Source organism: Plodia interpunctella, chromosome 5 (assembly GCF_027563975.2).
Source record: "Plodia interpunctella isolate USDA-ARS_2022_Savannah chromosome 5, ilPloInte3.2, whole genome shotgun sequence".
NCBI lineage: Eukaryota > Metazoa > Arthropoda > Insecta > Lepidoptera > Pyralidae > Plodia > Plodia interpunctella.
This window is the reverse complement of record NC_071298.1, coordinates 10,472,048-10,491,469: the sequence shown is the minus strand read 5'-3', so window position 1 is coordinate 10,491,469 and position 19,422 is coordinate 10,472,048. Positions and strand designations below refer to the sequence as shown.

The window sequence follows — 19,422 nt, the reverse complement described above, 5'->3', positions numbered from 1 at the left end:
AAGTACCCTATGTGTTATTGCAGGGTCTACCCGTGTACCAAATTTCATAACAATACATACAATAGACAAACATACTTTTATAATATTGGTAGGATTTACACCAAAGTAAATTTAACTGTTATGGCCAGTTAAATTAACTGGCCATAACAGCCTATTAACCGGCTTTATTAAAATTCTTTAGAAATAATAATTTTTGAACGCGATAAGATTTTTAATTAAGCCGTTTATGAATGACACAACTCTATTCTTCATAAATATAATAAGTTGGGAAAATATCGTCGGTTGAAAGCGAAATGATTCGATAACGTACAGTCTTCCGCACATCGAGACACACTGCATGGATCGCTATGTGGCGGCAATAAGAGCTAATTTACTGTACTTCCGCGGTGAAGTGTTATCTTTAAATCGTGTAATTTTATTGTGCGGATTTCCTGAACTCTCAAGATGCACACTCGTGATATAAATTAATCACCACAGGCTGTATTTATAAAGACGCCTATTTTAGTTCACGGCTGCTAACACCAGGAATCTGTAGGTACTCCGTAAATTCCATGGTTAACACATACAAGTAAAACATTTGATGAAAACTAATCATTAGAAACTATCAGGCCCGTCCCGACTTCGCTCGGGTAAAATTATACATTAAAAAACCCGCATCGAACTCCATTGCGTAGTTTTAAAGATCTATGCTTACAGACAAACAGTGGGAGCGACTTTGTGTACCTGACTTTTTTAGTGTTTAGTATTAGTACAATACGAGTACTTTAAAATTATTGTTATTTTATCATTTGAAATTCCCACGAGAGCGAAATCCCAGAGTATATATTATTCCTGAAAATAATCCCAAGTGACTCGGTCGGACCTGTGAGCATTAACTATAACTCAATGTCGGCTTCCCACTGTCGTCGAACAGTTCGCCAAAGTTTGGCGGTTCGGTATACATAGCTGGTTTTTCATTGCGGTAAATAAAAGCTCTCGTACAAATTATGTAATGTTCACGCATTCGCATTGGCATGTATTCGGCGACAGAGTGGAGCTGAAATAAATAAGTATTAGCAAGTACATATATGTGAACCCATGCATAATTTGAAAGAAGGCGTGCTTTAGCATAATGACATATTGTGTTCCCCGTATCCTTATCGAATGACCGGTCCCCGAACAGATATAAATATATAGATAAATGTCGGCCCTTCTTTGAATTATTTAAACATTGCGTTGTTCGTTGTTCTTTTAAGCTGCACTACATCGTCGAAGATTGCGGTCTTTTGAAGTATACAGTCAACCTATTCAAAATTATTGCAAACTCGCCTCTATTACCGTTCCATAGAGTTTCATGCAGTGCCACTTGACTTGACATGTAGATTGCTTGGTTTATCCTCCTCGTTGATAGATGGCTCACATGAAAACAAGCGATGTACGTCGAGATCACGATCATGGCTGTTGTGTAGTGTTGACGTTACGCGGTCAAATAGGAGATACCTATCCATCGACGGTAATTTTTGTATCATTATCATTTAATGCAAGACCTTTTGAATCGGATATAACTCGCGAATGAATGAACATTGCCTGGTTTGTATGAGAGCTTTTATTTACCACAACGATGCAGCAATATATCACTCAAAAATCGGTTACTGGATGGTTTTCAGAGGGTTTCGATCGCTGCGACCGCGCTGTCATTACGATCCGTCAATTTACATTACCACAGTAAGACAGATAGTAAAACTAATTGTTGTCTTTGTTAAAATTTGAAAAATTGTAATTAAAGTGCGTCGGCAGTGGTCGAAACGCTCTAAGAACCACCTACTATTTCGCTATAATGTATGTATTGTATAGCCGGCATTAGACGCTAGAAATGTAGCTCAAGTAATTTTTCGTGAATCAGTCGATTGCCCCCCTAAAACTTTTGCCGAAGACATACAGTTTTTAATCACCCTCATTGTAATAAATGAGCAATTACACTCGAGCGCAGTGATAACCTTCGATGATAACATTTAGCATTGCACGTAACGTAACGTAGCTACAAATATTTTGTTCATTTGATAAAGTTTTTGGCAGTTATTTATACCTCTATAAAGAAATTGATCATATGGGAACATTAAAAACTTTACGGGATTTTTTCACTGACTTTCGTACATTTGAAACAGAAACACTACGCATAGAGATGCGTGTAATGATACTGTACTACAGAGGTGGCTGAGTGTCATTAGTGGAGATCAATACCGATAAAAATAAATTAATCGAAATTAATGTAATATGGAATACGGGTACAGGAAAAGAGGAAAGCCTAGAACTCGGATGACATCAAAAAATTCGACAAAGAATGGCAAGAGAATACAAAAGGATAGGAATGCGTGGAGAAGGTTAGGGGAGGCTTTTGCCCAGCAGTGGGATTTAACAGCTATTTTAAAAAAAATTTTTTTTTGCAAATTCGTTGCAATTATGTGTTACATACTCGTATGCACATGACAATTTATCATAACAACTACTCGTATAATGTTACTTATGACACAACATTGTATTGAACTTACATCTCAAATATCATCATCAGATACCTGAGTAGTGTGCATAATAAGAGAATACGGGCCAATAATCACATTCCTTCATTAATTTGTCACATTCATCATTCAAAAATATATCTAAATTGGTAAGTCAGCGAAAAACTTTTTTTTGTGTTTTGGCTCTTAGGTCTGACTAAAAAACAAATTGATAAAGAAATCTGTGAACATACCTAACACAGAAAGTCATGTCTAATTGCTAGTCGGATTCGCTCGGGAAGGGTTCCGTAATAGCTAGCATAGAATAGGGATGAAGTGAGAGTACCGTATCATTTTACGCATGCAAAAAATAAACTTTGTTCATAAACGTGTTTATATAAATGACAAAAAGTTATATTTGCAGTTTTAAAATGAGCTTTATCCCAAAAACAAAAACCACTATATCTCATTCCACCTATACAATATAAAACGTGAATTACTCACATAAAAAGCTAATGTTTTTGAAGTTGGTAACGCTGTTATAAAATGACGCAAGGCGTTTTCTGTTTTGGTGTTCGCGAAAACGCGCCATGCGTGCGACACGCTCGTAGCTAGTAACACGCCAGGAGTATTTCCCCCGGTAAACTTGCCGAAACTAATGAAGGACAGTACTGGTTTATCACACCACCGATCCAACTCAGGATTGGCCTCAGACCGCTGTACACAGCTTGGATTCTTATTTGGGCATGGATTACTGCTTCGGCACTGTTAGATCTCGAGATCTCACTTAGATTTTTTCTTTTTTAATTTTAGCTGCTGTATCCATTATCATAAGTGACTTATAGGTAACTGTAGTGACATGGGTTATCTATAGGTAAGATTTTTTCGTGCCAAATGTTACCATTTATGTTCGAATATTCAAAAGTTGATGATCATCGTCATTATCGTATTCTGACCTACTCCACTGACTGTACAGACCTATTCCATACAGTAGCGTGGAGCCGGAGGACTTCGCGATTTTAAGACACACGCGTCAGTAATAATTTTCGCTCCGGGCGACAATGCGCACGCTTCTGCCACTGCTCCCACAAATTTCCACAATGACTGTTTGCTTGTGTGTTCAAGAAAATTGAAATCGTTTTTGTATATTCGTGCATGAGTTGTAGCAATTTACATCAGTTTTAGATTGCTGAAAAAAATTAACAAGTGTATCATTTATTAGCGTACCAATATGTTAATTACTTACACTTGTGCAACTTAAACTGTGCCATTGCTACAATTATTACTATGATGTGATCGATTTTGTGCGAACAGGTTGATAATGAATACAGGAAAATGTATACTTTATTATGCAAACTTGTATATTATTTGGTTTTACTTTGTTTTTAATGTAAATATGTTTTTATTTTATGGTTCTCGCTTCATAACTGCTTATAATTATAAGTTGCAACATGTTGTGCTTTAGTCAGAGATACAGATATTTGGATAATATGTTTGATTCCCACCAAATATATTTACCTATGATCACAAATATAAGTCCGCGGTTCTGGGTCGTTGTGCCCGTTTCCGTGTGTGTGTGTCCATAGGACCCGCTACGCAAGCGTAGTTCTTAGCTTAGTTTGCGGCATTCAGTTTTGTTAATTTATTTTTGCTTGTTAATAATTCAATAAAAAGGCCCTTAAATTTGAAAGTTTTCGGAAGAGGAAGATGAAAAATAGTTGTAGAATTGTGTGTTAATTGAGAGTTAAAAAAGGATTATCGAATTAAATAGAAAATGTTTGAAATTGGTTGACTATAATCTTTGATCCCAGTACCTAGAAAGTGGGAGAAAGGTTTATGTAGTTAGTCATTGTTACATCGTTTAGATATTCTTACAATACAAAGACGCATGTAGGCGTAATGGATTGCGCACGTTTCACGTGGGTCGCTATCTGTGAAATCTGAAGCGCTGAGGAATCGCATTTATTTTAGAAATTCTAAAAGCCAACTACATCAAAATGTCGGCACATTTTGGATGTAGTCGGCTTATTGGTCCTGAGAAAACAACCAATACTAAAGTCACACGTCCACTTCAAACTAAAATGAGTTCGCTTATATGGAGACGAGAAGTATTCTATGTTCAGGATTAAGTATTTCTTTATTCATAACTATCTTATTATAACGTTATGTAAAAATCGTTTTTGTTGTACTATTTTTTTAAAGACACTGTTTAGGTTTTGTTAATATACAGTTTTTTTTTGTAAAATGCATGTACAAATTATACAGTATCACGTCTTTATTTCTTACAGGCTAGACATAGCCAGTTTTAATATCATACAAAGAAATACTTCAAATGCGATCGTTGCAGAAATATAGAGCATTCAATTCTCATCAGCCAAAACTCTTCAGTTTTATTATACTATATATTAGTAAGTATAATTAGCAATAGACGTACTCTGGCTCAGCTATGCGAGGTCCAGTTGGTATAGCTCGCGATGGACAGTCAGCCTAAGCGCAAAATGTCTGAGGAATATATTTTTTATTTACAATAAAAGTAGGTAAGACGTTTATTTTTGGTTAACGAAAACAACGCTTCTTATAAGTATTTAAATGAAGTGTAAACAATATACGAACAGCGTAATACGATGTTTTTCGTAATTTATTTCCTCCGTATATACTGTTTTCGACGTAATGCTTTCTAAATTAAATATTCTAAATCATAAAATTTACTACTCTTAGTATTGTTCCAGTTTCTGCTTAAAAAAGCCGGTCGCCAACCCTATTAGTAGATGGGTTTGCGCCGGACTATTTGTGAAGAAACTGCTAAAATACTGGCCTGTTCTAATTGGATTTATTTCATTCGAATTCCGTGGTTTCTAATTCAAATTCAAATAATTTATTCAGAAATTAGACCTTCAACACAGGCACTTTTTCACTACAATTTTTATATTAAATAGTTATTTCTCACATGCTACAAACTACTAGTATTTCCGAAATGCCGAAAGAAACTCATTTGAACAGTGTTGGTCCCTATCATGCCAGAAGGGCTTACCATTATTGTTTCTTACAATTTTTTGTTTTCTAATAGTATATCAAAGTATGTACATTGTCTAAGTTTAAATAGAATTTATAATGACGAAGACGAATGAAGGAAGCCTTTCTCCACTGGACTACTATATATCGCTTGATAATGATAAATAATAGTGATTTATTCAATGGAATGTATGTCCAGGAGTGGACTTCTTGAGACGGCTATGGTCATAAACAATAAATCTAAAATACAATCTAGAACGTTATTTTGAAACATAGGTTCATAATTGTACAGGCAAGTAGAAGCCTATTTAATTGAATTCATGCTAATTAGGAAGCTATAGAATTAGACATCCACCAAGTTACTTCTCCCTATATTGTAGAAATCAGACAAAGGGGAAGGCCTTGGAAAGGCTATCTACTCGAGATTCATCTCGTAGGGAATAAGAATGGGCGTTGCCACCATACGCTCGCTTTCTAGCTAAATTTTTGTTGCTAAGTTAATATCTAGCGAACATTAATGAACCGAAAAATGGATGAAAATACCAGCAATTACGTCGATACCGTCAAAATTCATCGAACACTTTGTCGATAGTGTATAGCCGACATTTTATATTAATTATATATAGTTATAGTTAATTACATTCAAGTTGATGTCAACTTTGTAATTCGTAGAATCTATTTCTATCTGGGAATGACAGCATATGAGCAAACTTATGAAGCGGGAACCATTACATAATTTGACATTAACGACGAAAGTTTCTTGAAATTTCCAAATGACTCTATTAAATTATAATGAAAGGTACAGTATAAATAAACGAAGGTCGTCGCGACTTCGATTTAGATTTAGCCCAATTGAAAATAATTTGGCCAAGATGTAATCAAAGTAAAAATGCTGTAAAAAACAATCCGAATTCGAAACACTTTTCTGTCATGTCTTCATTTGTCTATGGTCAGACAATTTTGTTATATCCAAGTCAAGGAAGTTTCGTTTGTATGTTTGTGTAAAGTAAATATATGCTAGGGGTGTATTGGGGCGGGCCGGAGGGTGTCAAACAAAAGAGCCTCTAAAATTAGAACATAGCTTTATTTTGTTTGTGGAACCGGGGACATAAACAACGTAATGAAATTACTTGGAAAAAAAATCGCCTTGTTTGTCAAATGGATTTATCGTTACACATTTCTCTCGTCGGTATTTTTTTAAGTAATTGTTTTTAATTCGTTGTAAAAAGTTTCTTTTTTCATAGAGCCATAAGCGTCGCTTTTAGACTTTTAAATTCGAAATTAGGTACTTTTGATAGAAGTTAACGTAAACAATAAAGATTTGTCATTACGTACATTTTTTTTACTTCGAAAGCGTTCGAAAGTAATGTTAAGTGGGGATGATCTTTGGGTGTAGATACGCGATATTTGGGAAAAAATATGTAGACTAAATCCTATTGGTAAAAAATATGTAGACTAATGCCTATTAAAATACATTCTATTTCTTTTTGAGCGTATTATGACAAATGGTGTCAGATTATTTTAATTCGCGAAAAAGCATTTAGCAATTATCCATAAATTGTCCTTTAAAAAAAAATATATAAAAAAATGTTAAGACGTAGAGCGTCTTAACATTTTTTGGATGAAACTGCTAAATATGCGGGTAGAATAATGCGATTATTACGGGGTTCCCCTCCCCCCTCCGGCGCGTCCCGCCCGCATGCTGACAAGTGGTGGCCTATAGCGGCGTTGCGCACGCGCCCGCCGGCGACGTCGGCGAATACGCGAGCTACTGCGCGCGCATCCACGACGAGGAGATCTACCACGACCTCTGCGCTGTGAAGCGAACGCCGTCCGCGCCGCTGCCCGTCGTACACGCACCCGCTTTCAACGCAGTACGCTTTTTTTTTTAAGTTTTTTATTTGCAACGTTTTTTTTTTTGGACGTGGGAAGCTGTTTGTTTTCGATTGATTTTTTTCCGATAATGAGTTGTAATAAGCATAAGCCGTGGATGAAACTCATTCAATAAAGAAAAAATAAGAAGAGTTTTATGTAATGGGTTTTGTAACAACCTCATAGTAGTAGATTCGGATATTGTATAGTATTTTCGGATAGATCGCCGTTTCATCCCAATAGACCATACCATTTCAAATCCTACCAAGTTTAGTGGTGTAAACTATCCCTAGCAATAGTGATACAGCTACCCTGGCTTCTCTATAATATAGATCTGTACCTGCTTTTCCAACTTTTCGCCTGTTATACTTCTGTCCCTGTAATTATAATTCCCGTTGTAAGTAATACTAAAACATGCCATAAAACGAGTGTACAAAACTTGAGATCAGACTAAAATAGATGATAGGCGTAATGCGTAAAATCTCTAACAACGTCGATTTGTTATTTCCTAGCGTGTTTTCCTAGCGTGTGTAAACAAAATAGTGATGCGCACCAGCTGGCCGTCTGGCTATATCCGGTAAATTCCGGTTCCAGTAAAACGGGAGACAGGATAGCCCGGCCCTGGACTTGATGCGGAGATGAAAAGTCGATATGTAGTTATTTATTTCTATGAAATACTTGATGGATTAATTTCAATCTGAATAGCCATTTTGAAAAATTTGTCTGTACTTTACATTTACAATGGTGTTAAGAAAACAATAATTGTTTTTCAATCTTAACATTCTGAGAAATAAGTCATTGCTTTTGCATTCAAATAAAAAAAAATACTTAAAAAATAACAATATAATTATATGCCTTTATACGACTTGAATAAAATCTGACACCAGTGTTAGCAATAACACACTCGATATGATGATGACAGGAATTCTAATAAGGAAAATAAGAAATAAACTCCTCAAGTTTATATTTTGCATTGCAAAGGAAAATCCAATATGAACTCGTTTTCGTCGGCTGAATACAATTGTAATTTAATAACGCACTGACTGTAATATATTTATGGAAAAAATAGGCACCCATCAATGCAAATGATATCTTCCATAATTGTCTAAGACAAAGCATATGTACAACAGAAGGTTAATATTCTAGCTACATAGAAAGAGGGTCCGCCTTTTTGTTGTTTTTGCAATCCAGTTAAATAAACAGACTGATTTATAAAAAAATGTACACTCGTCTCTGATCACTGATCTCTTCAATTGTGTTGCTGAAGACACAATATAAATTCACCAAAAGGTAAATTCTGTATCTATAATAAATGTGTCTCAAGAATGTAAATGATCTCGTCAATAGTTGGCCTGGCACAACATACAACAGAAGATAAATATTGTAAGCTGACAGATTTGTTTGAAAAAGTTACACTCGTTTCGAGTCCGTCATTCTGCTGAAGATACAACAAGAAAACAGAAGGTTAATTCTAGAGTTCGTCTGGAATAGAAGCTCAATTGTATAATGCAAACGATATTTTCAATTGATTTACCGAAGACACGTCATGAATAATTTAAATAATTGATCTCGTAGCTACATTTATTGAATTATTTTGTTCAAACCATAATGTCTCAATGCATGCAAGGATGATTTTATAAAATCTTCAACACTGTGTGGTGTGTGATAGACGTAAATTAACCTAATTAGATCAGTGAGAAAACTAAACGTCGACATGTCAAGGAGTTGTTTAGCGACTTGTCTAGAAGGTGTACAAGGTCAGCATCACACATTTTATTGAACCCATGATAATTACAGTGATGTTCTGTTCTTCAGTATCAGTATTATCAACATACCTATTCTAGATCACTTCGTTATTACTGAAAAATGTCGACAACCTAAATAAACATCAAGGCATAAAACATTTCCATTTTTTTTTATAGTATAGATGACTTACTTGCTATTATTTACTAGACTGAACGGCTCATACACCGGAAAATAAATAAAAAAATGTCGGATGAAACAAAGCGATGCGTCTTACTCGAGTAGCTAAGTAAAAGTCCGGCTAAGCGTGCCGCAAATTGCCTGCATAATTCATAGTACAGCTCCCCACAGCCATTACAAATAATACGTGCCAGTAGTTAGACGGTAGTCTTTAGCATTTACATGTTTTTAGTAAGCCCAAGTTCGCACTACGATTTGTTTTTTTGCGACAGGATTTCTATAATCGCTTTGTAGAATACGAATTTTATGCCATACGTGTACGCTATTCATTTCCACGTTGCAATCTCAGAGAAAAATATCGCGAGATAAAAAGTCGTAGTGCGCGCTTAGCCTAATTGTTTTGTTTTTAGAATGCATATTTGGCTTTTTTGCGCATATATTTTTTTTTTAATTAGAATTAATAATTTTTTTATTCGTGTTTCCAGCTAGCGACCTCGTCGCACAGTCTAGAGAAGAGAGATTATGTTATAAGGGAATTGGTTGACACAGAATGTAACTATGTGGACGTCCTGAGTAAAATTGTGAAACATTTTCTGAGGCCGCTCACGCCGTACTTGAAGCCAAAAGATTTGCAGACAATTTTTTTCGGCATCAAGGTGAGAATTGCATTGTTTTCCTTTGTTTTTTTTTTTTTTAAAGGAAGTCATAAAATGTGTCCATTGCAAATCGTCTAATTAGCACATTGTTAATTCGCCAATGCCAATTTGTAATTATTTTGTAGTTTTTCACGGCTGATAGTTACGTGTTGATATTAATTTCTAACGATGCAATGCAAATATAGATATCACAAGTCATGTGTAATTGTATTGAAGTACTCATTAGTATTTATTTTCACTAGACTAGAATTAGAAGATAGAAATTTCGACTTTACTAATAAACAAATAAAAATAAGTACTGAACAGAGTGCATGCATAGTGAGATTTTGATATTTACATCTCACCGAGTTGATTTGCAATGAGACGTCGCTAACCAATCACAGTGAAGCACCGACAACCACATCGCAATGTCATTGGTTCGCTGTGAGTACTCTTGCCAGTGCTCTTCATTATACTGTGCTGTGAGTGAGAAGTGAAACATCTGATAGTGGAGACTAACGTGACGTACCGCCACTACATAAGGTAAGGTTAGGTTAGATTATGAAAAAAGATTGGAAATAAATGTAATGTTTTGTATGTGAAAACTTTTTTAGCGGCGTTGTGCACTTTTTGTGATGGGTAAAAAGTGTTTAACTCTCGTCGGGACACGTGACCCTGATCGAAAATTCGTAAGACGTCAAAAGTGCACAACGTTAATATTCAAGTTTTCAAGAGTGCAACACGTTTTTTTTTAATCCACGTGTTTTACAGGAGCTCCACGAAATCCACTCGGGTCTGTTACGTCAGCTGAAGTTGGCCACGGAGGCGTGCGTGCCGGGCAGCGGCGCGCCGCGATTGGCTGACGTGTTCCTCGCGTGGCGCGAGCGTCTGCTCCTGTACGGGGACTACTGCTCGAACCTCACGCATGCGCAGGACACTCTCAAAGCGCTCGACACAAGGGATACCACCTTCAGTAAACAGCTCGCGGTCAGTGTAGCCCTATTTTAATATTTTGTTCGTAATGTGTTCTCTAATATTATTGCACTCATGACCGAAGTACCTATATGTTCATTGGCAGTAGACTTTTCCGAGTTCCTTCCCAAATAATCGGGCGCTAATCCGTCTATTAATTAGGTTTACGTTTACCTATGCCTATATCTCTTTCATCTGAGCGTTTTATCGGTTTCTTCCTCAATCGTTGAGCGAGTTGTCGGCATCCCTAGTTGTCAGACTATTGGCACGCATATCATCCTTGTCGACATCAAGCCAGCACTTGAGTTTGCCCATTCTGCCGGGGCTAGGTGGAAGCGGCTATAGCGTTCACATTTATTTCCTACGTAATTTGCCGGTTTTACCTATGCCTATGACCCTTAGCGTACCTATACGTTGGTGGTGTAATGGTTAAAATGCCCGCCTGTGGATCGAAAGGTCCCAGGTTCGAATTCTATTCACGCCACATGAGTTTGTATACCAATCTGAATCATGTATGCTTCCGGTGAGGGAAAACATCGTGAGGAAACCTGCACACCGGTTGATTATTAAGTTGTGTGTGAAATGTGGAAGGCAATGGCAAACTACTCCATTACTAATGCCAAGAAAGATGTTATGTGTGTTAAATTCCACGTAATGACCCTCAGCCATGAGGAATACGACTATGAAGAAGAACGACCCTTAGCAATCATTTGTTGCGGCTGCAGTTTCAACCTATATGTTTTATTGATTGTTTCAGAAATGTCAAAAGGAACACAGTGACGGTCGCATACAACTGCGCGACATCCTCTCAGTACCAATGCAACGGGTGCTGAAGTACCATCTGTTACTGGACAAGCTGGTGCACGAGACACAGCCGGTGAGCGACTTGTATCCATCACCTTCTTGGTGACGACCTCGGTGGCGCAGTGGTAAAGTGCTTGCCCCTGAAGATGGTCAAGAATGGGTCAAGACCAAAAATGGTCTTTTTCTGATTGGCCCGGGTCTTGGATGTTTATCTATATATGTATCAATATTATAAATGCGCAAGTAAGAAAATTAACTGTTCCCGTGGGAAATTTACGAGGGAGGGCGAAGCCGCGGGCGAAGGATAGCTTCTGAATGAATGATTTGATTTGTTCAGATTGATGTGGGTTTGAGCCGCGAGCTGATATGTATATTATGTAAATTACATATATAAGAAAAATGCATACCACATGTACATACAAATAGTTAATCAACTACCAAATAGTATTAAATTGACTGATAGAAAGAATTTTAAAAAAAACATTGATGGAATGGTTGAATGGAAAAAAGATTTTATAGTATTAAAGAGAATATGAACGATAAACATTGAACTTATATAAATATTTTATTGCTATAGTATTTTTTTAAATTAATGTATTATTTATTATTAATATAATATTTGCGCGGCTCTATGCTGGTTGATTACGGTTGACTTAATATATATGTAAATCTTGCAAATAAATGAATCTATTCTATAAAATACTAGCTTTTGCCCACAACTTCGTATGTGAGTAAAAATCCGTTTCCCGTGGGAATTTCAGGAAATCCCTTCTTCGTGCTCCCCTACACTGTCCTAGGAACCTAAACACCAAATTTCAGCTTTCTACGCCCAGTAGTTTCGGCTGTGCGTTGTCAGTCAGTCAGTCACTCAGTAACGCAAGAGTTTTATATATATAGATAGTATCGTCGAGAGTATCCCACAAGTCTCCCGGTTTAACTCAATCTGTTTTTATTTGTTCATATATGTTTATTTACTCATGTCAACACATTGGTTGTCAGAACCACGAAGAGTTCCGAAGTCTGGAGCGGGCCAAGGAAGCGATGGTGGACGTCGCTCAGTACATCAACGAGGTGAAGCGGGACAGCGAAGTGCTCGCCCTGCTGGCCAAAGTTCAGGTAATTATTTATATATTTATCAATTTTTCTTGAAGCAACAAAAATAGTCATGTACACAATACTCGACGTCGACCACGGTGGCGCAGTGATAAAGCGCTTGCCTCTGAACCGAGAGGTCCCGGGTTCGATCCCCGGTCGGGTCATTTATCAGCTCCTAAATTTATATAATATTTATATTTATTATTTATTGGATTAACATATAAGCTACTTTTTATCCTAAACTAGCAGCCCGTCCCGGCTTCGCTCGGGTAAACGTAATAAATTACACATCTAAACCGCCTTTTTGAATCATTACTTACATTACTTTTTGAACTATTTATGAAAAAAAAAAACTGTATCAAAATCCTTTGCGTGGTTTTAAAGATCTAAGCATACATAGGGACAGGAAACAGGAAGTGAGTAGCTAATTTGTTTTACATACATAACAGAAGTATCTCATGAAGGGATCTCTTGCAGTTAATCTTTCTCCTTTTCGAGTTCCTTTTTGTTATCACTAATACTAGTGTCAGATTTTATTCATGTCACCTAAAGGCATCTGACATGACTTTTACGACTACCTACCGCCATCTGCTGGCAATTAGTTGTATACACATTAATGAATCAATCAACAAGTGTGCAGTTTTCCTCACGATGTCTGACCCTATGTATTGTAGATTATATTTAAACTAAACAACGGATTTTGATGCGGGTTTTTAAAATAGTTCGATTCTTGAGGAAGTTTTAGGTCTATAATTTGTTCCGATAATATTTGACCGATAGGAATCACACACTCGATATGAATAAATGTAACATGACTAGCTGCGCCCCGTGGCTTCGCTCCCGTGGGAATTCGGGGATAAAAAGTACCCTATGTGTTATTTCAGGTTATATTCTACCCGTGTACCAAATTTCATAACACGGATTGTTATGAAATTAAGTACACGGGTAGTACAGTGGTTTAGTCCAGTCGATTTTGCATGAAAGAGTAATAAACATACAGACACACATACATACATCCTCACAAACTTTCGCATTTATGATATTAGTAGGATTGTCTGGCTGAAGACACTCAATATGAATGAATATAACACGGTTGTCTGCCTGTAGGAGAGTATAATAGACTGGGAGGGGGGGGCGCTGGGCGCGGGGGGCGCGGGGCTGGCGGCGTACGGGCGGCTGCTGCTGGACGGCGAGCTCAAGGTCAAGGCGCACGAGGACCAGAAGCTGCGCTCCAGATACGTGTTCGTGTTCGACAAGCTGATGCTGCTCTGCAAACCTGTCAAGGCGAGTCTAACTCCTCTCTCTCTCTCTCTCTCAAAAGTGTTAGTGCTCCCCTACACTGTCCTAGGAACCTACACACCAAATTTCAGCTTTCTACGTCCAGTAGTTTCGGTTGTGCGTTGTCTGTCAGTCAATGACGCAAGAGTTTTAAATATATAGATTCAGAAATTAGATATTCACAGGCACTTTTTCACGTCATACTTGAAATTAAATAATATTTACCAAAGCTACAAAATTGGTACTAGTTCGGAACGACCACTGCTGAGAATTAATGTCGAATGAAATTCGTTTCAACTGTGTTGGTCCCTATCAAGACATATTATGATTGTGATTGAATGCTGATGAAAAAAGAATAATATACATATAATTAACCAAAGCGACCTCACATCCGAGCGTATTCCCGGTTCCTTCTACAGTCGTCGAGCGTCGAAGCCCAGAGTCCACTTTCCTCATAAAAGTCATCTCTATTTGTCATAACATTCGGCACAACCTTAGCGGATGGAACAGGGTTTATTGGTGAAAACCTCATGAAAATCCGTGCAATACTTTTTGAGTTTATCGCAAACAGAAGACTATGTTTTATAGTAAAAATATCAATAAATATTACAATACAATAGGAGAACCAGTATTCGTACCGCGTGGGCGTCAGACTGGCGGAGTACCGGGTGGAGGAGGGCGGCGAGCGGCGTTCCCGAGGTGACGCGCGCTGGGCCGCGCACTTCTACCTCGTGCGCAGGACCAAGGACGCCACCTTCACGCTCTACGCGAGGACTGACGACGCCAAGAGGAAGTGGCTCAAAGCTATCAGGGATGCCATGTGAGTTGTAATTGTAACAACAAAAATAAAATAAAACTTTACCGCGGAAAACCACATGACCCAGCCATGACATATTCTGAGTAGGGGCCATTTTGGTAAATAAACGTACATATATGTTTTTGTTCTTTTAATTTTGTAATATCTTTATCGGTGTACAGTCAACCGAACATCAAGTTACCCTGCAGCGGCGAATTTGCCATGATTTTGGATAGGTTGATGTTGATGACTGTACCAAATAAACTATTTTCCTTTCTTTCTTCGCTTTATTGTGCTATCTTGGTCCGACCATTGGCACTATGTTGCCTAATAAAATGATAGTTTCTATAGTCCAAATAGTTACGCGGACTAAACGGATATTTAACCAGATATAAAAAGTTCACGTCCACGGTGGGGGCCACGTGGTCTAAGATAGTGATAAATTCAGTAGTCGCGTCAATCGAATATAATCGAACCAACAGGGAAAAAAAGATGCGTGAGAAATTATGATGCCCGTCCTGAAAACCGTTGAAGTGTATTCCCTTGTTGGGAGCCTATTCTGGGTGCTCCATCAGGTTATGTCCATCATTATTGCGATACGCAGAAGTAAACAGTTCCATTGTAATAATACAAAAACAAATAAACGTCCGATTTTCCCTGATTTCTACTGTTTCTCACAACTTGAGTGTGTTCTCTCCTTTTTCTCACAGCCCCACATTTGCGCTGTGAGAAAAAGGAAACACACTCAAGTTGGGTTTTAGTAAAGTTTCTTATATCAACAACATTTATTTTGAAGTAATAAGATAATTTTTTACAACAATTTCCCTTAATAAAATTAATAAATAAGTTATGGTACATCATCATAGATGAATGAAGAATTTCAACTTTGCCTTTGATTACCAGAGACAACCTAGAGCCGTCGGGATGTCGAAGCACCAACCACAAGTTTGTGCTGCACACCTTCGAGAAGCCCGCCACCTGCCACCATTGTTCCAAGTTCCTCAAGGGCAGGATATTCCAGGTTAGTTTCACTGTCTCAGGTTTTTCAGTTCTATTCCAGGTTCGGTTCCCTACTCCTTAACCCTTCTATCCTGGAGATAATAATAATAGGGGCGCGCGAAAACTAAAAGGTTATGAGGCCAATAACAAGGTTTCTGTGGCTATTTCTTGGTCTAATAATATTACTTTATGAATTTATTACAACCGTATATTAAACTCATCAAGTCATATTTAGACATTTTAAAAGTTTTCCATTAAAATTTTCTAGCATGGGAAATTGAATCTGAGGTATTTGAATTAGCTTTGAATATTGAATACTTGATACAGAGATTACAATATTATGTTTTTATTACTTACGAGTTAAACGGAGAGCACAAGTTGGTAGTAAGTTTCTCATTTTGATATTCAAGTTTCTCATAAGTACAGCCTGTCTTTAAAAAGTAAAAAACGGATTTGTAACTATATGTTTTATCATTGCGTTAGCAATAGTTGGCTGGCAATATTTGTTTTAAATATTTGCCAGCCAACTGAACGCTGTGCTATTTGTTTTTCACTCTTTACTGTCAATCGTGTGACCGTGATTGGTTAACAAACATTCTATGTTTGTTAGACAGCTGAACGCAACGCAATTTGATTTTCATTAATTAGTATATGTTGACCGCGGGCATTGTACAAATTATATTTTTTAGATTATTTTGTACACAAAATAATTTTCTATGGAATTAATTATTTCGTGTACCAAACTTTTGGCTTATATCGCGTCACTGCACTCACTATATTATCCTCCCCCCTCAGGGCTACCTGTGCACGGTATGCAGCGCGTGCGCACACAAGGAGTGCATAGCACTGTCGGGGCGCTGCGCGGGGGCGCTGTGTGCGGGGGCGGGGGCGGGGGCGGGGGCGGGCGGGGCGCTGGCGCCGCCGCCGCCGCCGCACCCCGCGCCGCCAGACACCGCGCTGCACTATTACATGTGGTGAGTATTTAGTGGTAGGCAGAACTAACTTCATCAAACACATGGGATTTGTTACGCGACGCGAATGCGTGAGCATTGCGTAGTTAATGTGAGTGCTTTTATTTACCGCAATGTAAAACCAGCAACGTATACCGAATATGTTCTACTGTTCGACGACATTGTGGAGCCGGCATTACAGTGAGAACTGTGGCCGTAGTGCGGCTGTACCATTCGATATCGACCGTCGAAAGATTTCGAAGACGCAACGAACAAATAACTTTACGGCATTGTTGCCATGGCTTTGTATTTATACTACTGTAAATAAAATATAAAATTTATATGAAAACTTTTGAAATGGGTTTGTTTTACATGTCACACGTGCTAATTATGATATTATGCTAATTACGAAAATTATAATGATTTGGGTGAAAAATAATCTGTAATTCTGGAGACTCCAAAGAGATTCGATAAATCGTGTCAACACGTCGTGACGTCACTTGTTCGTGTCATTTAGTATGAAGCGTTTGGACGAGTCCAAATGTGTGATTTTATTTTTGTCATATCTTTGTAAGTATTGTCATTATCACAGTAATTTTTTCACTGGTGTTTCTAATGATATAAGGACGTTCGAATAGTTATCAAATAGTATTTGACGACCTCGGTGGCGTAGTAGTAAAGTGCTTGCCTCTGAACCGAGAGGTCCCGGGTTCGATCCCCGGTCGGGTCATGATGGAAAATGATTATTTTCTGATTGGCCCGGGTCTTGGATGTTTATCTATATATGTATTTATTATAAAATATAGTACCGTTGAGTTATTATCCCATAACACAAGTCTCGAACTTACTTTGGGGCTAGCTCAATCTGTGCGATTTGCCCTAATATATTTATTTATTGATGAAAACGAAAATGAATCAACTAGCATATAGTGGTTTGCGAACAGGTACGTGGGTGAAATGGGCCGGGAGACGGCGACGGCGCGACTGGAGCGGCGCCTGGACGGCACGTTCCTGCTGCGCGTGCGCGCGGCGCTGCATCGCCACTCCGACGCCGACACGCATTACGCACTTTCGCTCAAGTAAGCTCCAATGGGAGTGACGTTTATTTATTTTTTTTTCTTTTTATAAAACACCTGCTCGGAAATTGTCATACCAGCTCATACTCCACGTTTGAATTTATGTGTACGTAAGTTAAGTTGAACAAAAAGCGACGTGATTTTTTTTTTTAAATGAAAATCCATTATCATATATCGTAATCGTAACTTCCTAACTAATGTTACAAATGCGAAAGTGAGTTTGTTTATTTGTTACATCTTCACGCTCTTTCTACTCAACCAATCGTTTTGAAAATAACTGTTCCCGCGGGATATTTACGCGGGCGAAGCCGCGAGCAAAAGCAAGTTCCAAACAAATGTGAACCTCGCTGCATACAAACATTATTTGGACAGGTCCAAACACAATTCGGACTACTTGACTAACCGAACCGTATTTAACTAACCGAATACAATAATTAAATGTCACTTTAATTGATCTGTTTTATTGATTACGAGATTTACAATTTTTTTCGGTCTCATTGAAACATATTGGAAATGTTTAAATTCTTTACAATTGATCCATAATATTCTCACGTTATGAGAAACCTTTTTAAGCTATTTAACAAGTTTAATTCCACTCTCAGGACGGACAACACAGTGAAGCACATGCGCGTGTGCTGCAAACAGATCGACCAGGTTCGGCACTACTACCTGTCGGAATCTCGTTTTTTCCGGAGCATAGTCGAGTTGGTCTCCTACTACGAGAAGACCAGCTTGTCCGAGAATTTTATTGGGTAAGTCATTTCAGCAGCAGCGGTCGTTCCAAAAAGCCAGTAGTTTGTAGCTTTTTGAGTAAGTTTCTAAAAATAGTTAACTTTTTTTCTTTTCGTGTCACGCTATCTTTCATCCTTGTATCTCTACTAGGCTAGCACTTTCGGTAATAAAGAAAAATTAACGAAAATTCTAACCATCTTATTCATAAAAATAAAGCTAAAGTATGTTTTGTCACTATCGCACTTTATTGGATTTGACATTGACAGAACGAGACAAAACATACTACATGCATAAAGCATGCTTTAACTTTCTTATGAATAAGCGTTTATGAGAAATACCGAAGTTTTCAGAAGACCTTTACTGACCGCTTTTTTATATTTTTATTTTCTGTGACTTCTGTGTGTTTTTTTTTAATCAATCTTCTTGTCTCTTCCTACAGGTTAAACTCAAACCTCCGCTGGCCATTCCGCCGCGTGGTCGCGACTGTGATCCACGATTTCAGGCCTCTAGAAGCTTCTCAGTTAGCGCTCAGACCTGGCGCCAAAGTGTTGGTGCTGAGCAAGGAGGGCGACAGTAGGGGGTGGTGGAAAGGGAGGACTTTGGACAAGGTATTTATTATGTTTGTTTGGTTTTATAAAATAATAGCGGGCCCAGTACGCTGCCTTGTGGAATGCCACAACTTTTATTATACAATATCAATTTTTGGATGGAACGTTTGAAGTTAAAGTATTGGCGACTATGGTAGTGGACTCAAGAAAAGTTACTTTTTACTAAAAAAATAATAAAACCATTACATGCTCTTGC

At 37.8% G+C, this 19,422-nt stretch overlaps 1 protein-coding gene across 3 annotated transcripts in view; it reads left to right on the top strand.

Moving 5' to 3' along the window:
- Positions 1-19,422, top strand: part of Vav (Vav guanine nucleotide exchange factor) — a 28,043-nt gene that overhangs the window by 3,019 nt on the left and 5,602 nt on the right. For 2 of the 3 annotated variants that reach the window (XM_053744692.2, XM_053744691.2), the window contains exons 5-15: positions 9,767-9,937; positions 10,688-10,903; positions 11,646-11,765; positions 12,692-12,808; positions 13,895-14,071; positions 14,686-14,885; positions 15,765-15,882; positions 16,656-16,834; positions 17,755-17,889; positions 18,489-18,638; positions 19,058-19,226. In XM_053744692.2, the coding sequence (XP_053600667.1) occupies positions 9,767-9,937; positions 10,688-10,903; positions 11,646-11,765; positions 12,692-12,808; positions 13,895-14,071; positions 14,686-14,885; positions 15,765-15,882; positions 16,656-16,834; positions 17,755-17,889; positions 18,489-18,638; positions 19,058-19,226 (1,752 nt within the window). Of the gene's footprint in view, positions 1-7,209; positions 7,361-9,766; positions 9,938-10,687; positions 10,904-11,645; positions 11,766-12,691; positions 12,809-13,894; positions 14,072-14,685; positions 14,886-15,764; positions 15,883-16,655; positions 16,835-17,754; positions 17,890-18,488; positions 18,639-19,057; positions 19,227-19,422 lie in introns of all 3 variants that reach the window. The other variant, XM_053744693.2, reaches the window with a different exon arrangement.